Source organism: Coloeus monedula, assembly GCF_965178545.1.
Source record: "Coloeus monedula genome assembly, chromosome: Z".
Taxonomy (NCBI): domain Eukaryota; kingdom Metazoa; phylum Chordata; class Aves; order Passeriformes; family Corvidae; genus Coloeus; species Coloeus monedula.
Genome location: NC_138822.1, coordinates 84,163,546 through 84,182,797, shown reverse-complemented (window position 1 = coordinate 84,182,797; position 19,252 = coordinate 84,163,546). Strand labels below are relative to the sequence as shown.

The following is a 19,252-nucleotide window of genomic DNA, read 5'->3' as shown; positions in this document are numbered from 1 at the left end:
GGTAGCAAAATAAACTCTAGTTTTGTTCACAGAGCCTGGGTTGAAACCAGGACTGTCTCAGATCTGCAGGGTTTATACAGATAATGATTGAAAATAAAGCAAGTTCAAGTTTAACAGGGTCTGTTGAGCAATCTCTGCAGTGGGGAGCAACCCGGTAAATGCCCTGTCATGTCTCTGGTTGCTAATAAAAACCCCAAAACCATTTCTGTGCATTTCTCTTGTATTTGCATGAAAATCTCAGTTCGATGGTGTGTAAAACCTTGTACAGAAATCTCGGGACACAAGGTTCTGCAAACACATCTCTTCGGAAGTCTATTTGGAGCCCCTCTGCTCTGCAGCCAGCCTGGGACAGCTGGGGGTGTTCAGCTGCACAAGAGAAGGCTCCAGGGAGAGCTCAGAGCCCCTGGCAGGGCCTCAAGGGGCTCCAGGAGAGCTGCACAGGGACTGGGGACAAGGCATGGAGGGCCAGGACACAGGGAATGGCTTCCCAGTGCCAGAGGGCAGGGCTGGATGGGATATTGGGAAGGAATTGCTGGCTGGGAGGGTGGGCAGGCCCTGGCACAGGGTGCCCAGAGCAGCTGTGGCTGCCCCTGGATCCCTGGCAGTGTCCAAGGCCAGGATGGACGGGGCTTGGAGCAATGTGGGACAGTGGAAGGTGTCCCTGCCCATGGCAGGGGGTGGAATGGGATGAGCTTTCCTATCCCTTCCAGCTCAAATAATTTTAGGGTTCTATGAAATGCCTTTGGTCATGCAGAAATTATAATTTCCTAATATGATATGAATGCTGAATTTTGATGTTCATTAATAATTGATTACAAGGGAGTAAAGGAAGAAATATTAATGTGCCTCATTGACTTGTTTTTCCGTTTGAGATGTGTCTTAGTCTTGCTTCAGAGCACTGAGAGGCAGTGAGAAGGGGTGCTTTGAGAGGTCACATAAAGAGGGGCCAAAAGGATGATCAGAGAAAACTTTAAAACCCAGACTGCATTTTAAGTTTCAAAATGGTTCTTTTGGTATCAAGATTATCTACCCAAAGTCAGCAGAGCTTATGTAGTAGGCTCTTAATGAATCAGCTCTTGGTCCTTGGCCTCTGGATGTCTAATAATGATGATGTTTTATTAGTACAATGTGGAGCCCATTGACTTCGATTTGAAGCCCAAAAATCAGCTAAGCCTGCCAAATTTCCAGTTCTCAAAACTCAGGAGCAAATCACTGCTAAGTGCTTCAAAAGTGAAACCCTGAGCAAATAACAAGATGACGGAGGTGGCACTTGACTTAAAACTGGAGTTTTGGGAGTTCCTTGTGCTTGAGGCGATAGTTCTGCATTTTCACCCCAGGTTTCTGCTGCCATGGAAGTCAGGAACAGAGGAGTAAACTGCAAAAGGAATACTACAAAGCCCCACAAAATTGCAAACCAATTGCATTAATAAGCAATACTGTTTGGAAGCTGTAGTAGAAGTGTAGTATTTTGGTTTGGTTGCCAGTGCTACCAAGAGTTGTTTGCCTTTGCTCTGAGTGATGTCAGTGTAATACCAATTTAACAAATGCTTCTGTAATCATTGCCAAAATATTATTGAGCTTTTGTCACAGTTTAGAAATAGCTTTTAGCTTTATGAGCTTCATTAGCATAGGCATGGTAACATTTGTTATTGTGGGCTTGTCACCCACCAGGCTCGAGGATTTGAGTGGTTGCTTTTGTAGTGCACCACTGCATGCATTGACATCACTTGTGTTCTTGTTTTTCTTCTTTTTGGGATGCTGACTGCAGAACAAGGAGTACAAGCTTCTGAATGAGCAGCTGTCCATGCTGACATCAGCCCACTCCTCTGAGGTGGAGAAGCTGAAGAAGGAGCTGCAGCAGTACCAGCAGAGCCAGCGGGGCGATGACAACCAGCTCCTCAGCCTGCAGGGAGAGATGGAGCAGCTCCGGATGGAGCTGGAGAAGGCTCATGGGGAGAGGGAGGTCATGGAGGACAGCCACGGCAAGGAGAAGGACCTGCTGAGGAAGGTACGTCCGTCAGTCTGCCTCAGGTTGTCTCCTGCAGGTGGCCATAGTGGTGAAAGCTCACTCTTCACAGCTCTGAAGGGGAGTGTCTGTTCTTTGATTATTATTTCTGTTGCTGAAGGCCCCTAGGATTTGCCTTTAGCCAGCCCATGGGGCAGCAAGGACAGGTGGACATCCCTGCAGGAGCAGAGCTGCTTTGTGTCAGGACACCCCGTCCTAATGCCTTTTGTGCTGCCAACCTCAAGGGAACACCCCAAACCCAAACACATCTGGGAATCAGGATGCTTAGTAACCATGAATATCATGGAATCACAGAGTTGCAAAGGTTGAAAAAGACCTGTGAAATCACCAAGTCCAACCACCAGCCCAGCACCACTGTGTTCAGCACTAAACTGTGTCCTCAAGTGCCACATCCGTGTGGTTTTTGAACACTTACAGGGCTGATGACTCCACCACTGCCCTGAGCAGTCTGTCCCAATGCTTTACAAGCCTTTCAGTGAAAAAAGTTTCCCTAATATCCAATCTAAACCTGCCCTGGCACAACTTGAGGCTGCTAAGATCCTAAGATTCATGTATGTAGCAGAGCTTCATGTATATACAGTGATTCCTCGTGGCATGTAATGCAAATTAATGGAGAGGGTTGTCACAGATGCTGCATATATTAGGAAGATGTAAATATTCCTCATCCCAGCCCGGGATGGGACACAAGGCTCAGTTTCTGCCGTGTCTGGTGTTGTAGGTACACAGGGAGTATGACCTGTGTGTGGACCAGCTTCCCTTCCTGAGGAGAGGCACTGATCCAGTACCAGCTGCTGGTTTTTATGAGCTTTTATAGGGTTTGGACCTGGGATATACACTAAATCTATTTATTTTTTTCTTCGTCCTTCATGTGAATCCATAGAATATCCTGGGTTGGAAGGGAACCACAAGGACAATCAAGTCCAGCTCCTGAGCTTTATCTCTTGGGGTGGAAGTGGTCCAACACTGCCACCATTGTACAAGAAGGCATTCTAGTGGGAGAAAGAGACTTCACAGTGTAGAGTTTGTTTTGCCAATAGCAAAGATGGACCTTTTACCCTGAATTTCTTTGCTGATCAGATTAATTCTGAAGCACACCTATTCTCTTAACCTGAGGCACTGAGATATGAATTCAGTTTCCCTCTGCAAATGCTTGTGGCTGCTCAAGTTAAATCCATGATATCTCTTCTGCGCCAGAAATTGAATTGAATCTTTGATCCTGCTATTGGAAAGAATTTAGGGCTTTTCTACTCAATAAATTGCAAAGAAAAAGCTGTTTTGCAGATGTTATTCTAGAACAGTACTTGGTGTGTGACAACCTGAGGATGAGTCACTTTTGGAAATTAAAGAAAAGAAAAAAGCCTGGAATTAGCTGTTTCTATTGTAGTGGAAGAATGTCCAGATGAGTCACTTCTAGTGCACTTCACACAGCACCACTGCTGTGGCCAGCCTCCCCTCGAGGCTGAACCCTCAGGTGGTGGGTTTGGGTGAGAAGCTGCGGTGGGGGACTTCGGTCAGGGTGATTTACCCTGAACTGCTGGCACAACTGAAACGCATTTTTGGGTGCACTTCTCAAAGAGGTGAGCAGCCTGTACACTTATTGTCTCTTGGCTGGATCAAGAGCTGCCAGGTGATCGCTTACTCCACTCCTTGCACCTGTGGTGCACACACGCACACAGGGACATGTGAAACCAGTGATTTCCTTTTAAAATTATAAGATCCTGAATTATAAGATGTTCATCAGCTGGTTGCAGCACAGGCTTTTAGAGACCGAAAGGATGCTTGATTTTGAAGGTGATGCAGCTGGGGATAAACTGCGTCTCTTTGTTCTTGATTGCAAATCCCCTTTGAGCACTGAAGAAATGCTTTTAAAAAGCATGAAAACAAAGCAGAAGCTATTCGTTATTGTAAAAGTGCCTACAGCAGAGCAAATACTGTACATGTTACCATGAAAGTAAACAGTTTAATTATAAAACATTTCTAATGAGCAGTGCAGGCTCCCATTTCTGGCATTAGGTTTCCATTGCTCCCTTTGGTTCCTTGTCAGTGGGAAGACGAAGAGGACCTGTTTCCTTCCTAAAAACATTAATTTATCCAGAACATTTTCCAAGAAAAATTCTGGGAAGAGATTTTTGAGTTGTTCTAATATCTGCTAGAAGCTGGGGAGCGTCATGAAACTAAAGTCAGGTGAGAAGCAGTTTTCACCTTCAATATCAAGATGACACCATGGTTGTACTGGGACAGATTCTCAAAGACATCTCACTTCTCAGTGAGACTGGGATGAGCCTTTAATTTTTCTGCAGCTCCTGCAAATCCATGTCAGTTAAGATTTAGTTACTGGAAAAAAAGTCCTTTAATCTCTTTGTCATAGCTATTCTCTCCAAGTCCTTAATTTTAGAATAGCTCTTATTATTTAGTTTTGTGATAAAGTTTGAAACATCTGGGTAAGTACCAACAGCTCCTTCTGGTGCTTTTGGTAGCATGTAATCTTCTCACTTGGTAAGCTAGGATAATTCACAGCCTGGCCAGGAATTTTATTAGGAAAATGCTAAATGCCATTGTCCTTTCCTTACAAGACTGGGGGAGGATGGGAGGCTGATCTCATGAGCAGGTTGTTCCAGGGTAACACATAATAAGGGTTGCAGCCATCACAAGCGTTCCCTGCTCAGTATCTTCCACAGAAATCTTTCAAAGCAGGTGCTGTTACATTTGAAGCACCTCCAAAAATCTCTTTCCTGTGGGAAGGTGGGCAAGAGGTACAAAAGGTGCCTGTGTAGGTACCAGGGATGGGTTTGTGCTGTTTGGCTGTTGTGTGACCTGCTTCCCTTGCCTCTCCCTGGGTGTAGTGGACCATTCTCATTCCCACTGGGCTTGGTTACGCATAGGTTTGGAACTCTGAGCTTCTTCCTGTTCCACGTAGAAACAGGAATACAGGAAACAAGTTCAGTGGCTCAAGAGGACATTTTAGAAATACCTGTATCCAGTCTGGATTAGAAATTTTGAAATCTGGGAATAATTGTTGTGGATTCTACTAAGTCTTTCTCTTCCAAATACACTCTCAGCACAGCTGAGAATACTCAAGATTTTTGTTAGTTTTGTTTTCCAACCATCATAGCTTCGGGCAGAGAATTCCTTATCAGCACCCAATGAACTAATCCCATTGCCTTTAATCTTTTCCTGATGGGATAAACAAGTCCAGTTCCTTGCTGTCCCATTGCAGCACAGGTTTTCCTTCTATTCCATCACTCCTGCATCTGTTTTCCAAGTTTTTAAGAATTCTTCCTGCCTTGAAGACACTAGTGCTGATCAAATGGCAGATGTGATTTATGGTGAAGGATTGCAGTTGGTTTTGGCACAGAATATTAAAATCTTGGCTCAGTTCACAGCATTTAAAACACCAGTAGCTCTGTATGCTTAAACTTGGGGTTTTTTCACTTCCTAATTGCACATCCAGACTCCAGCCTTTTAGGAGAGGTGCAGACAGATGTAGTGCAGACAGCTGGGGTAAATGAACAGGGAGAGTAATGGGTGGGGAGGTTTTTCAGTTTGTGCATGGAATAGGACTGATTCAGTCGTGACTTACAAGAAAATATTCACTGTGCTTTTGTCCTCAGCATTAGTATGTATCTGGCAGAGGCAGTGTTTGATAAAATGCCTTAATTTGAACGTGCTTGTGTGGAAGACTGAAATCTGTGCTAGGAATGCATGCCAGCTGGGCTGCCTATAAATTTAATCTAGTGGTGACAGCAAAATTATTACTCTTGGGCTTTGAAAACTCTTATTATGGTGTTTACAGTGTTGTTTATTGTTGGCGCCTTGAGATCCTTCTGCTGTGTGTAGCTGTTTCCTGAGCAGTGGCTACAGGAAGTGAAGGAGCAGGCATAGGGAATGACACGTGCTGGGATGATGTGCGTTCTCCCACCTGACAGCAGCAGAACCATCCTGCTTAGCTGTGGCAGCGTATTTCACTTGATAATATGATGGTTGTGTGTTTTGAGATAGCGCTGTTGAATGCACCAGAATTCCTGAGGTTGAATAGTGTTCTGGGATTGGTTGCTGTCAGCATCAGTCCAGCCTTGCAGTTGTGACAAGTGAAAATAGCATTTCGCAGGACTTAGTTCCTGTTCTCGTTATTTTCTACGAGGCAATTGTTGTTGTTGATAATTGCTAAATATGCTGCTGTTGTATTGCCAGGGGCCCTGGTACGTGTCATTCCTCACTGCACCAGAGGTTCTGTAGTTGTGGGAAGCACTGAAGTGGCTCATTGTACTAAATGGATTTGGTACAATAAGTTAAAAAACCTGACCTATTCACTCAGCTCACATTCACTGTGTCCATCTCGGCTCCTGAAGTGCTACATCTCTGGGAACAATCAGCAGATTTATTTCCCCAGCAGCTGTGACTCGGGGCTGTGACTTGACGACAGTGATGAAGGCCATGGAGATGTAAAAACAAACCTCTGATTTGATGACCTGATCACTTGAAAGAGCTTCACTCCTGCAGGTCATGGTCACCAAATCCAGCGGTTCAGTATTTTACAAGATTCTGCTGAAAATGTTGATTTAAGGGAGAAATGCACTCAGGAAAGGGAAAGTTAGTCTCTGTTGTAGCAGTGTTTCAGCTACTGGCGTACAGAGGACAAGTGGCAAAGCACAGGGGAACAGATATTTCAAAGAGCAAAGAGAGGCTGAACAAAGCCCCCTGTCTCCTGCCAGGTGAAATTAATCCCCGCAGGAGCTCTGCCCTGCAGCCAGCAGTAACTCTCTCCCTTGTTCCATAGCGTATCTCCGACCTGGAAGAAGAAAATGCTCTCCTGAAGCAGGAAAAAGAGGAGCTGAACAGGAGGATTCTCTGTCAGTCTGAAGGTAGGAAAAACGGCCTGTAGCATCGTAATGCCTCCATTAGACAAGGGCTTAATCTTCTCCCCTGAAGCTCATTTTCCATGCCTTGAAAAGTGCTAGTCTTCCTGTGACCCTTTCCTACTGGCTTTTGTCACTATTTTGTTGTGCAAGTCGCCCTGTACATGCTATTCTACTGGTGGGTGATATGCCAGAGGCCAGTTTAATGGGTGAAATACAGAATAAAGTACCTAGAAAGGCTTTTTAGTTCAGTTATATTAGAGCATTTCTTGCAGGTGGTGTGGGAGGCAGTGAAGCTGTTGGAGTAGGGAATAGCAGTGTCCCAAGAATGATGAATAAAGGATCCAAGGGGCATCACAATTCACATTATTGAGCTGTGACAAAGGATTTCTCTAGTGTGACACGAGTCTGTGAGTGCTTTTTAAAAGCAGAGACTTAGTTGACAATTCATACATAGGGGAAGCAACCTAGGAAAATCCCATTTCACAAAAGGGACTCTCATGCATGTATTGAGCTTTTCTATTTTTTGTCATCCTTTTCAGCTTTGATTTTGTAGCAGGATTTACAGAGATCATCATGCTGTGGATGTAACTGTCACTGCTCCATGGTACTTGTGAAGTGCCTTTTGGTCTCACCAAAATAAAGGAATGAAGATAACAGGTTAAGAAGAAGCTTGCTGCAAATATTTATTCATCCCTTACAGGATGCTTTTGGAGCATCTAAGATGGGAGAAAGCAAGTAGAGGGGGTTGGTTTGTTGTTCACCCATTTGAAACAACACATGGGCTATATTTGCCTGGTTCCTCAGGAACAGGAGGGACCAGGTTTGCTTCCAGGAAGGAGTTTTTAACAAGTAACTGAATTTATTTGGTTATAAAATTCTCTGAACTCCCACAGTCTTGCCATGGTAAATGGCTGATGATGACATGAACAAGAGCTGCTGTTGTTGATTTGCTCCTGTACCAAAGCTGCTGGTGGCAGGCAGAAAGGAAAGTTTTAAATGCTGCAAGTACCACTTTTTCAACATTAATGTATTTCTGTACTGTGCTGGTCTTTTCTTAAGTGGGTTTATGGTTGGCCCATGGGAGCTGGAGCTGCCACAGTTGAATGATGGTTTGTAGGTGCTGGAGCCTTCTCTTTAACTCAAGGCAAAGGACTGCTCTGAAGCAGAAGAGCTCCAGCTGTTTCCAATGTTGAGGAGACAAATACAGATTGTAATATTCTCTAAATGTTAGTGAATGCTTACATGCATTTTAAAGGCTCTTGGAAGAGAGTATTTTGTTCATTAGTTGTTGTTGCACATGTTTACAAGAAACTTGTTTCTGAGCTAAAGTTCATAATTTCTTTTTTTCTTCCTATTTTAAAGATGAATTTGCACGAAACACGGTTGAGGAAAATATCCAGATGAAGAAAGAGCTGGAAGAGGAGAGATCTCGTTATCAGAACCTGGTAAAAGAGTATTCAAGTTTGGAGCAGAGATATGACAACTTGAGGGATGAAATGACAATTATAAAGGTAATGAAAGTGGAATTACCCCTGTTTCCCTGATGTTGGTGCCTGGATAACATGGCTCACTCAAACCCAAAACACTTAATAGAACTGCCATTACTGGGCAGTTTGTGCTTGGTATTTCTAAGAATACCTTTCTGCACTGGAGCCAAACCATTTGTGTGCCTTGAGAAAGGGGTTTGGTCTTCCATGCTTCTCTGTGAAAGGCTTAGAGATGTCTGTGATTCTCAGCAAAAACTGGATCACGCTTGTTCTTGTTTTGCTTTTGTGTCAGTGATGCTCATGTGTAGGTGTTGGGTTAAAAAAACAAACCAAAAAAACCTCCGGCATTATGACTTCAGAATTTCCAAACTCAGAGACTTTAGGTTCAGCATTGCTAAAGTGTTAGAAAAAGTGTTGAAAATCAGAGTGCTGCTGGATTTGGTGGAAGGTTGGGTGTTTAAACCTGGCGGGTGCTGTCAGCAGCACAACCTTGAGCTCAGATTTGCATGTTTACACTTACCAGGCATCTGGTGTCATGAAGAGCCTTTAATTCATGCAGAATTTTTAAACTGAGCTTCTATATAACTTTTGCAGTTTGTGTTAATGTGAATTTTAGGGTTAGGGCATAAAAACCTAGAAAATGTAGTTCTCTATAAGGTAACTTTAGTATACAGTCACATATTTGCTCTAAATAAGCAACACTTCAAGAGGAATCCTTTAACACCAGGTGCTTTATGTGTCTGCATCATTTCTTGGCAGCAAGCACCGGGGCACAGGAGAAACCCATCCAACCAGAGCAGCTTGGAGTCTGATTCCAACAACCCATCCATCTGCACCTCTGAGATCGGGGACACCGAGGATGTGATACAGCAGGTGGAGGTACAGTCAGTCAGGAGGGAGAGCACGGGAGCCCAGCTCTGGGGGTGATGGGTGTGGGGTTTGGAGCACAGCGGGGCAGTGCAGGTCAGGCAATAAGGTGCGATGGATAAAATTGATTCCATGCTGTAGAAGTGCGTGGTTAATTGTGTGAGAGGGACTGCAGGGTTATGGTGCTCTGCAAACTCTGCTTGTTTGCAGCATCAGAGTTCTAAAAATAACAAAGTGCTGTCTTTGGGCCATACCAGCTTAAAGACTGATGAAAATTCATCACAGCAGTTACACCCAGCACTGATGGATCATGACTGTATCATGATCCTTCTCCGCAAGGACACCAGAATTCATTGCCCTCTTGCCCCAAGCATTTTCATTCCCATGCATCTTCACGGATGCTTTGCTGGCCAGCACAGCCCCTGTAATCAAATCAACAGTCTCCTAATGCAGAAAAGAGCAGCATAAATTATTCCTTGGCTATCAAGAATCCTGTGGAAAAGGGAAATGTGTTTTTTACTCACATCTGATAGAACAGGCTGCTTTTTAAGCTCCACTTTTTTGACATGAGAGCGCTTGTGGGTGATGAATGTCCCTAGGGTCTGCCACCCCCTGGCAGGACCTTATTTTGTGTACCAATACCATTCCTGCAGAAGCCCCCACTTCCCTTTGCTGGCTGCTGTGTTATGCTGCTTTAGTATTTCTGAACTGCTCTGAAAACATTTTCTCAAGTCAAAATAATCAGTATTGACCATGCTCTGATATAAAGTATTCCAGGTGAAGGCAGCTAAAACCCCCCAACAAATAAATACTTGACTAAAAGGGACCCAGTAGGGCATTTCTGATGTTCTTAGCCCCCATCAGCCCAGTTACCTATTGGGCTGTTAAGCATTTAGGGATTTATTAAAACAAGTCAGCTGTTTTACTGACAGTAAAAGCAGGTGTTTAAAATGTGGATTTGGAAGTAAATGTGTTTCTTAGGATGTCCTGTTCCTGGCTGTGGCTGATGTACAGTCAGGGTGCATCTGGCACTGTACATGGTTATAAAACCTGACACTGAGGTCTTTTTTTTCTCTCTCCTGTTCTTCTCCAGGAGGTTGGGATGGAGAAAGCAGCCATGGATATGACCCTCTTCCTAAAGCTACAGAAGCGAGTGAGGGAGCTTGAGCTGGAGAGGAAGAAACTGCAAACCCAGCTGGAGAAAAAGGAGCAAGAGAGACAGAAATCACAGGCAAGAGGCCTCTTTTCATGGACACTAATATTTCATATTTGTAACTGGCTTTCCTTGATTGCCTGAGGCCATATGATATAGGAATTTAGCTTTGAGAGTGGCAGGTTCAACATAAGAGGCTACAAATGCGTCTGGAAAGTGGAGATAAACTTTTTTTTTTGTCAGCTAAGGACAACTGAACAGGAGGACTGCTTTATTTATTTGTTTAAACAAACTGGTTGTAAGGTATTTAGGGCAGTATCTTAGCATCTTCAAATCAATGAAGTGTAGAATCAGTTTTGGCACACATTATTTCACCAGCACTGACCCTGTGTCTCACATGTGGCACCCTACATGTCCAGCAACCCTCCATTTTGGATGATTTGTGTTATTCAAGCATTTCTTTGTTGTCTTGGCTTCTCGCCATCCAGCAGTGTGTGGCATGAGCTAAAAAGCCCTTCACACACAGGTCAGTCAGGGCAGTGTCCTCAGTTTGGTTGTATTATCATCTGTGTGTTTTTGGTTGGGTTTTTTTCCTCTGCAATGATCATAGAGGAATACAGGTTAAAAGTAGTATAGTAAAGCAGAAATATCAGGATAGCTGTTAGAAAAATGGGTTCTTCATTTCTGTTGCAAGGCAGGGATATTCTTTTGCTGTATTCTTCCTTCCTTGTGAAAACAAACTGAAAACAAACTTCCTACAGTTTGGGTTGCTTGCTTGAAAGCAATTTAAAAACATGTATATTAAAAAAATTAAGGTTACTGACAGCCCAGTGGTAACTTAGGGGACAGGAGTCCATAAGTCTGAAAATACAGCTCTCTAGGTTGTGGTGAGCTGACTGCTGGGATGGGGGGTTGGTTTTAATAGCAGATCTCTTGTATGTGTTTTCCCTTCCATCTGTAGCCGAGGCTCTGTGGCTTGTCAGAGGCCACAGTGTGCTGTGAAACAGCAGTGCTGTGTGCTCGGTGTCCTGAAGCACTGAAGACACTCTTTTACAAATTGTTGGGCAAATGCCATCCCTCTCGGCAACATATTTGAAATTCCTGGGACTTCTGTTGCTTTGTTTGGGAATTATTTTCGTTATTACTCTGCAGTGTGAGATCAGTGTGCCTTGGAACAAATGCAGTAAGAGACTCAACAAAATCATCAACAGTAATTATTTACTTGCTTCACTAGATATTCTTATCGATCACCCCTAACAATTTACAGGAAACACATGAAACAGGAAACTTCCCCAGCCTCTCATTCCTGCTGCAGGAGGATTAAAAACCTCTTTTCCAGCTGCTGTGTTGAAGACTGTTCCCTTAATGACTGTCATTTTTTGAAAGCTGCAGCGAGGCACAGTTGTCAGGATATTAATGAGAGATTAAACCATTTTCTCCTGGAGTGTCCTCTGCCCCACTGGTGTTGCTGGGATGCTGTCTGATGGCAATTAATGACATTATTATAGCTGAGCTGGCCAGCAGGGCTGGCTGCTGGTGGAGACATGCCCAGCTACCTTGTGCTGTGTGCTGGTTCCTCTGCCTGCCCCTAAATAAAAATTTACTTATTTAATCTGCACAGGTAATTGAAACCAAGACTCAAGTGACTCCGGAACATGAAGATTTTGCATACAACAGCCTGAAGGTGAGTGAGAGTCTCCTACTTAGTGCTGTAACCTATTGCATGGCTCCAGCAGCCCAAACAAACTGTGTGAAACCTGCTGTGACCTCTGTTAGAGAGGGCAGTTGGAAAACTGTAGCTCTCCATCAGCTCCTGGGCCTGGGGTGGGCTCACAGATGTTTCTCTCTGGGGCACCATCTGTTCTTTGCTGTCTGCCTGTCTCTGAGTCATCCCTGGAGGTAACAAACCCACTCATGGTGGAGGAGGCTTTTTCCACAGCAGGTATTCCCGCTGGGACTTCGTTGGGACACTCAGGTCTCAGCAGGTGGTTTTGCAGTAGGTGTAAATTCTTCCAGCTGTTTCTTGTTCCAGGCTCCAGCTCTGCTTCTTACCCACTTTCCGTGCCTTCCCAAAGTGCCACTCAGGTCAAACCCAGATAAATCTGTGGTGTGAATTGCAGTAATAGCCTCCATCTCCCAGCAGAACTGCTGGCTGACCACAGTCATCCTGTATCTTCCCAGCTATTGCCCTACCCTAGAATTCTTCTTGTTCCCAAGCTGTAAATCCTGAGTTTCTGTTCCTGCAGAGCAACTGAAGCCCCCTGGGCTCCTATTGCAGCTTCTGTGGGTTCTATCCCCCTGCTCTAACTGTATTCAAACACCTCTGGCCTTGACTGTTTTGGACCAATTCTTATGTCCTGCCTATCCTCAGAAAACCAATTCCTAGGATAGGGTTACTAGGGGAAAGTTTTTTTTACTGTTTGTTTTTTCAGTGCAGACCTGCCTTTCCATCTTCCTTCTCTCTCTATCCCCTTAACAAATATTGCAGTGCAACTGAGAAGTCCAGAGGAACATATGTTATCCAGAATAACATGATGCTAAACCATCTGTCAGTAGTAATACCAATATTTGCTTCTGCATCATCTCCTCAGAAGGATGCAAAAAAAAAAAAAAAAAAAAAAAAAAAAAAGCAGAAATTAGAGATGGAAAGGATGTCCAACCCTCACTAAGCCCTTATCTCTAGCAGTAGATTTTTATGGCACTTAATCCATCCAATTTCTATTTTCCTAGCATGATAGTGGTGTAGCTCTGGCTAAATGTGCTGTTTGTGATGGAGGGAAACCCCCCTGAGTTTCCTTAGTACCTCTGCACAGCCCCTTGGAGAAGAGGCATGGCAAGGTCACTGCCCAAGTGTCTTCCAGCTGGTTAAACATACCTGTGCAAGGTTTAAGTCTCTTGGCCTTGTAAAGCAAAGTGGAGTTGCAATTTGGAAGGGGAAAACCCAGCAGATGAGAACCACCACCTCCTTAAATGGCATCTGGAGTTTTGACTTCTGTGTGAGTTCACAAACTCTGTTTTCTTCAAGGTTTAACCCTGGAAGTTCAGAGTGGAAACACTAATTTTGGATTTTCCTACTTTTTGCATACTAACATGCTAGCATCCATAGTTCTATATATCTAACAAGCTTTAAAATACCATTTAACGTTAATACCATTTCACAAGAATAGGAGGCATGTGTTGCTAAAAATGCAGGGTTCTTTAACTTTTAGACTAAAACAGGTGGAAAATGAACCTGCAAGGATTTCACATTCCCTATAGGAGTGCTTTCCTGAGAGGGGCCACTGAAAAAGGGAGACAAATACACCTCCCTGCTGTTTTCTGACATCTGAACATAGGACACAGCCTGAAGTCTCTGTCTGTAACAAAAGAGTGACTTACTACTGATTTTGAGGGCTTCTTTTCCCTCCTTCCCCCTTCACAGCTGCTTCATGGCTATGACAGAGCTCCTCCTCTCTTCTCTCTATTTCTCCTGCTAATTTATATCTCAAATATTTGTACTATCTCTGACTCCTGTAAGAGTTTCTTGTGAATATGTTTACTTTTCATTTTTACCAGCTTAAAAAGACTTTATCTTGGGGAAATAGGCTGAGATGCCTAAAAGCTCACACACAGGAAAGTCTTTCTGTAGATGCTCTTGAATGGCCTGTGAGGTACCAGTTAGTCAGCCATGGACAGGGACACCTTCCACTGGACCAGGTTGCTCCAATCCAGCCTTGGACACTTCCTGGGATGGGGCAGCCACAGCTTCTCTGGGTACCCTGTGCCAAGGCCTCACCACCCTCACAGCCAGGAATTTTTTCCTCATATCTGGTCTAAACCTTCTCTCTTTCAATTTGGACAAGATGAGCTTTAAGGTCCCTTCCAACTCAAACTATTCTGTTGTTGTAAGATTCCATACTTTAGTGTCCCATTCAGACATTTTTGGCACTCACAGCCCCTCCAGCAGGACAATACAAGGTGTGGGGTGCTACTGGGTGGCCGCGCATGTTTGGTTTCTGCAACCAGCACATAGTCTGATACTTCACAGGTGTCTGCTGTCCTCCAGCTTGCTGTCTTGGTGTAATTAATACTATAATAATTACTGTCATGACACCCATGTCGGCAGGGATTTGCCTTTGGAATTAGCATCTGGTGGGGAGCCTGTTCTCGGTGCAGATTCTAATGGAGGGAAGTGAGAGAGGCACAGTGCTCCCTTAGAGAGGCTCATCTGGATAAAGGGTTGGTTGTTTAGTTTTGTAAGGCTGAAAATAAATGTGTGAAACTTGAGCTAACGCTGATAAATTTACAGGCAGAAGTTACCTGTCCTTTGTAATGGATAAATACATTTCTCAGAAGATGCTGTCCCAAAATATGCCCAGACAGATGTTTGGTTAATCATTATCCAGGAATGCAAAACAGGGAGCTATGTCCTTGAAACATGCCAGTGAAAAATGTGTTTTCCTTGTTTTTTCAAGTTTGGAAAGTGGCAGTGGGAATGAAAGCACCAAGGTGCCTTTGCTCTGACTGTGTTTCTGAGCAACCTGTTCTAGTGGGAGCTGAGTCTGCAGCTGGACTAATGGCCTTTAAAGGTCCTTCCCAACTCAAACATTCTAGGATTCCAAGCAGCAGCATGATGCATAATTCAGTTTCTCACTCATTGCATATCTGGGATGTTTGTTTCATCCCTTAGACTTGGCAGCTCATCATAAAATGAGCTGCATGGAGGATTTGATTTTCTTTTCCTGCAGAGTACCAGAGACAGAAGAGCAGGGGCAAAATCCTGGCATGGCAGTGCTAACCTCTGGCTTAGGCAGGCTCACACTTCCCCCAGCCCTGCTCTGTAAGCCCTTTGCTAAGGAGTGAAGCTATTTCCATCACCCTTAGTGCTTGGGTACTCCTGTCAGAGGTCTTTAACACTGCATATGTTGGGACAAGTGTGAGTTCAAGTTCAGTTGTTACATTCTGACTGCAAAGTTTTTTTTTTGTCAAGTTTTTTTGTCAAGTATTCGTCAAATGTATCAGCATGACTGGACTATGCTGAAGAAAGAGCATTTTGCCAGTAGAAATCTCTTTCCACATCCATAGCATTTTATTTTAGCTTCTGATCTTCCATGGCAAGTGCTGGTGCAAAAAGGGCGTATGAGGTGGGGACAGTAGGTGTTTTAACACTGCTCCATGAAATCCACAAAGAAAGGAGTAGGGAATAAATTTAAATGTAAACTTTGGAAGGAGTGCAGGGTAGGGGCTCTTGGTTATTGTTTATTGTGTTCTTTCCTGGTCTTCCTGGCTTTGTTTCTAACCAGAGCAGAGCTTGAAATGACCAGTCCTTGGAGTTAGCAGTGTGGCTGACCCATTGTAAAAAAAAGAGAGGGAGAGAGGGATAGAAAGAGAAGGAGTAGGAAGGTAAAGAAAAAGGAAGGCAGAGGTCTTACCCAGCAAATAACAAAACCCACAGGAGAGTTATTTTGGTATAAAAGCAAGCAAGTAGTTGCTTTCATGATCAGTGAGGAGTGAGGTGAGGCTTTCTCCATGTAGCAGGAAGAGTTAAACCCAGTTTGATACCAATTCCCACCACTCACACACTTCCAACTCCTGCTTTAAACACCAAAAAGCCCATGTCTCATGTATTCCCTCTGCTGTGGTTAATGTGGAGGAATTGATGGATCTAAGGCATTTGTTATTGTTTTTTAGGTTTTTCCATGGTGGATGGTATAAAGTACCTGAATATGCCCCATTACTGATGTTGTTTGCTCAGCTTGGAGCATGCTGTCCAGATGCCACATCAGCTATTCTGTTCACACCTCTGCTGTGATAAGCCATGCTATTTATAATTTGTAAGGATTTATAATTACAACACCCGTTTCCTATGGAAACAGGGTTTACACAGCTGTGCTAGCTACACTGTGTAGATTGTATAAATTGCCCCCCATCCCCCCCAGCCATTTTTGGATTCATTAGCTCGACTCAGCCCAAGCTGATAATGAAGAGATATCCCAGAGATAAGAGGGGTTGTGAAAGGAAGCTATGGAAAGCCTCAGTAAGCAGTGGGGAGATGAGACATAAGGGTGACAGTGGAATGATGCTCTTGTAGACAGCGGAGAATCCACATGGATGGGGGTTGGTCCCTAGGAAAGAGCTGACCCCACATCAGACAGCAAACTTTGTCAGCTCACGTGCAGGGGTGTTGGTTTGTGCCATGTTGGACAAGGGTCCTGTTGGGGTTTGGCATTGCCTGAGAGGTCAGAGGGGGTGGGGACAGGAGGGAACAGTCCTGGGTGCCACCATGAAGCAGCCAGAGGTGGAGGATCAGTGCAAAGGGAAGGTGGGTTGTTGGGATTCTGGCTGTGAACAGGACCCCAGGAGTCTGGCTCCCACCCAGTGTGTGACCCACAGCAAGGATTGATGGATTTAAGCTTGAAGAGGGTAGATTTAGATGGGATATTGGGAAGAAGTTCTTGGCTGTGAGGATGATGAGGCTCTGGTACAGGTTTCCCAGAAAAACTGCCCCTGGATCCCTGGCAGTGTTCCAGGCCAGGTTGGATGGGGCTTGGAACAGCCTGGGATAGTGGAAGGTGTCCCTGCCATGGCAGAGGTGTGGAGCAGGATGAGCATTCCATGATTCTGTGATTGCACCGTGTGCAGGAGCAAAGCTGCTCTTGACCCAGCAAGGATGCTCCAGGTGGGTTTTGGGTGGTGGGAAAGAGCTGCCAAATGTTGTGCTGCCACCTGCAAACAAAGCTTTGTGGTGACAGACTAAAATAAAGGCTGTCTTAGCTGCCAGAGTTCTATTCCTCTGTCTTATGTTGCTGTGCAAAAGCGAATAAGCCCTTCAGTTGTCTCAGCAAACACATTGTTACTCAGGAGAATCAGTTGGCATCAAACTTGCACAGTGTTGGCTCTGCCTGTCAAACAGCAGTGACTGAGGAGACATCAGGGTGAGGAAATCGTCCAGCCGTAAACACTGCACTGGGGTGGGGGAATTACAAAGTGTATGAGAAAAGAAGAGGGAATTCAAAGACCCGTAACTCACCTAAGGGATGCCTGCCATGATGATGGTTTGTGCAAATCAGCATCTTCCAGCTTATCTAATGAATATGAAAGGTGAGCTGAATGTTGTGGGCGTTGTGTGATTTATTGATTCAGAAGGAAAAGAGGTGGAGGAGAAAACACCATGCTTAGCTTCTTTAACAGCCTGCTTTTGTGTTTAGAAATAGTGTCAAGAAATAAAAAATACTGTGGGTCACCCTGTAATGTTGTTAGTAAATAGCAACAGGCTGCTGACTAAAGCAAAAGCCTTCCCTGAACCACAGATGGCTGGGCTGGCAGCAAACCCCAGATCCTGGCTTGCATTGATCTGTAATCATCGATAATTGAGTCCCCCTAGAGGCATCTCAGAACGGGATGAGGCACCACAGGGCAGTTTATCTAAACTGCTTAATGGCTCGATGTTTTCCAGAGGCAAGAGCTGGAGTCGGAGAACAAGAAGCTGAAAAATGAGCTCAATGAGCTGAGGAAGGCCATTGCAGACCATGCCACCCAGAACAACTCCTCCAACGACATACGGGACAGCTACAATCTGCTTCTGAACCAGCTGAAATCGGCCAATGAGGAGCTGGAGGTGCGCAAGGAGGAGGTGCTCATCCTCAGGTCGCAGATTATGAAGGCAGCCCAGCAGAAGGACATGGGGAAAAACATGGTAAAGGAGAGGGTAATGGATTTTCTTTTCCTTCTTCTCATCTGTTGGTGGAGATTCACTGGCTGCCTGGGCGATGCCATTTCTGCTCTGGTGGGCAGGATGGCACAGAGAGGTTATGGAGGGTTGTGCAGGGATGTAGGAGGTCCTGCCCAGGGATGAGATGTAATCCATGGCATTTCAGACAGCCCAGGACTACCTGTGCCATGGTACCACTGTAGGGTGCTTGCCCCCATACCTGATGAGGGTAAGCCAGCCCACACCAACCCTGCACCAATGTGCGTGGTTCAGCATGTTCCTGGTGATGGTTTGCAACAATAATCTTTTTCTGCAAGGAAATGGGGTGGGGAAAAGAATTTCTAGACCGGATTCTGCTCGGGCTGGTGCAGCTGTAATGTGTTTCTTCTGACATGTAGGCAAGAAGGGAGCCTGTCTCTCAAACAGCTGTGATGGAATTTATATTTAGAGCACATTCCAATGGAAAGGCACATTTTCCAGAAACATAATCTTTACTGATTTGCTCTCTGACCTTTCCTCAAGGTTTTGGTATGTTTTGTATTTCAGACCAAGCCAAGCACCGTGCTTATCCTCTTCCCAAGCTCACTGCATCCTTCTTCCATCCCTTATCTTTCCTGCTGCATGTGTGTGGATTCATAGAAACTCAATGGTCTGGTGGATGCCCTGGGGATGCTTTTAATAGAATGGTTGGGCATTGTTTGGTGTCAGGAACTTTTAAAGCCAGGCAGAGTTTTAAAGCAGGATGTCACATTGTTTGCATGTTGACTTCAGGAGAGCATCTCCCCCAATGCCAGCTGGCCCAACAGTGACCGGCACGTTGACCAGGAGGATGCGATCGAAGCCTACCAGGGCATGTGTGAGACCAACCGGTAAGTGTGGCACAGACCTCTCCAGCACCGGGGGGATTCTGTGTGAGAGATGGATCCACACCAAAATCAACATGTTTTAGAGAATTAGCAGCCTCTGATGGACTTAAGGGTGGGCCATGAAGGTGAAACCAAAGACACACATCTTACGCAATCATAGAATCCTGGAATGGTTTGGGTTGAAAGAGACCTTTAAGATCATCTAGTTCCAGCCTGATACTGAGCAGGTGGAAGAGCAAACCTGAAAGGGAGCAAAACTGGGTTTTGGCTTTGCTTCCAGTATGTAAATAGCAGCGAGACTAAG

General features: G+C 44.7%; 2 protein-coding genes across 2 annotated transcripts in view; both read left to right on the top strand.

Moving 5' to 3' along the window:
• LOC309585102 (large ribosomal subunit protein uL22) overlaps window positions 1-19,252 on the top strand; it is a 369,655-nt gene that overhangs the window by 197,198 nt on the left and 153,205 nt on the right. The gene's annotated exons all lie outside the window — the stretch shown is intronic.
• The window catches only part of MYO5B (myosin VB), a gene marked incomplete at both ends in the record, with an annotated part of 146,343 nt that overhangs the window by 108,940 nt on the left and 18,151 nt on the right, over window positions 1-19,252 (top strand). Inside the window, 8 exons of the mRNA XM_082301027.1 lie at window positions 1,769-2,008; window positions 6,804-6,888; window positions 8,248-8,396; window positions 9,132-9,251; window positions 10,333-10,470; window positions 12,014-12,076; window positions 17,828-18,067; window positions 18,854-18,951. Coding sequence (XP_082157153.1) covers window positions 1,769-2,008; window positions 6,804-6,888; window positions 8,248-8,396; window positions 9,132-9,251; window positions 10,333-10,470; window positions 12,014-12,076; window positions 17,828-18,067; window positions 18,854-18,951 — 1,133 coding nt within the window. The remainder of the gene's footprint in view (window positions 1-1,768; window positions 2,009-6,803; window positions 6,889-8,247; window positions 8,397-9,131; window positions 9,252-10,332; window positions 10,471-12,013; window positions 12,077-17,827; window positions 18,068-18,853; window positions 18,952-19,252) is intronic.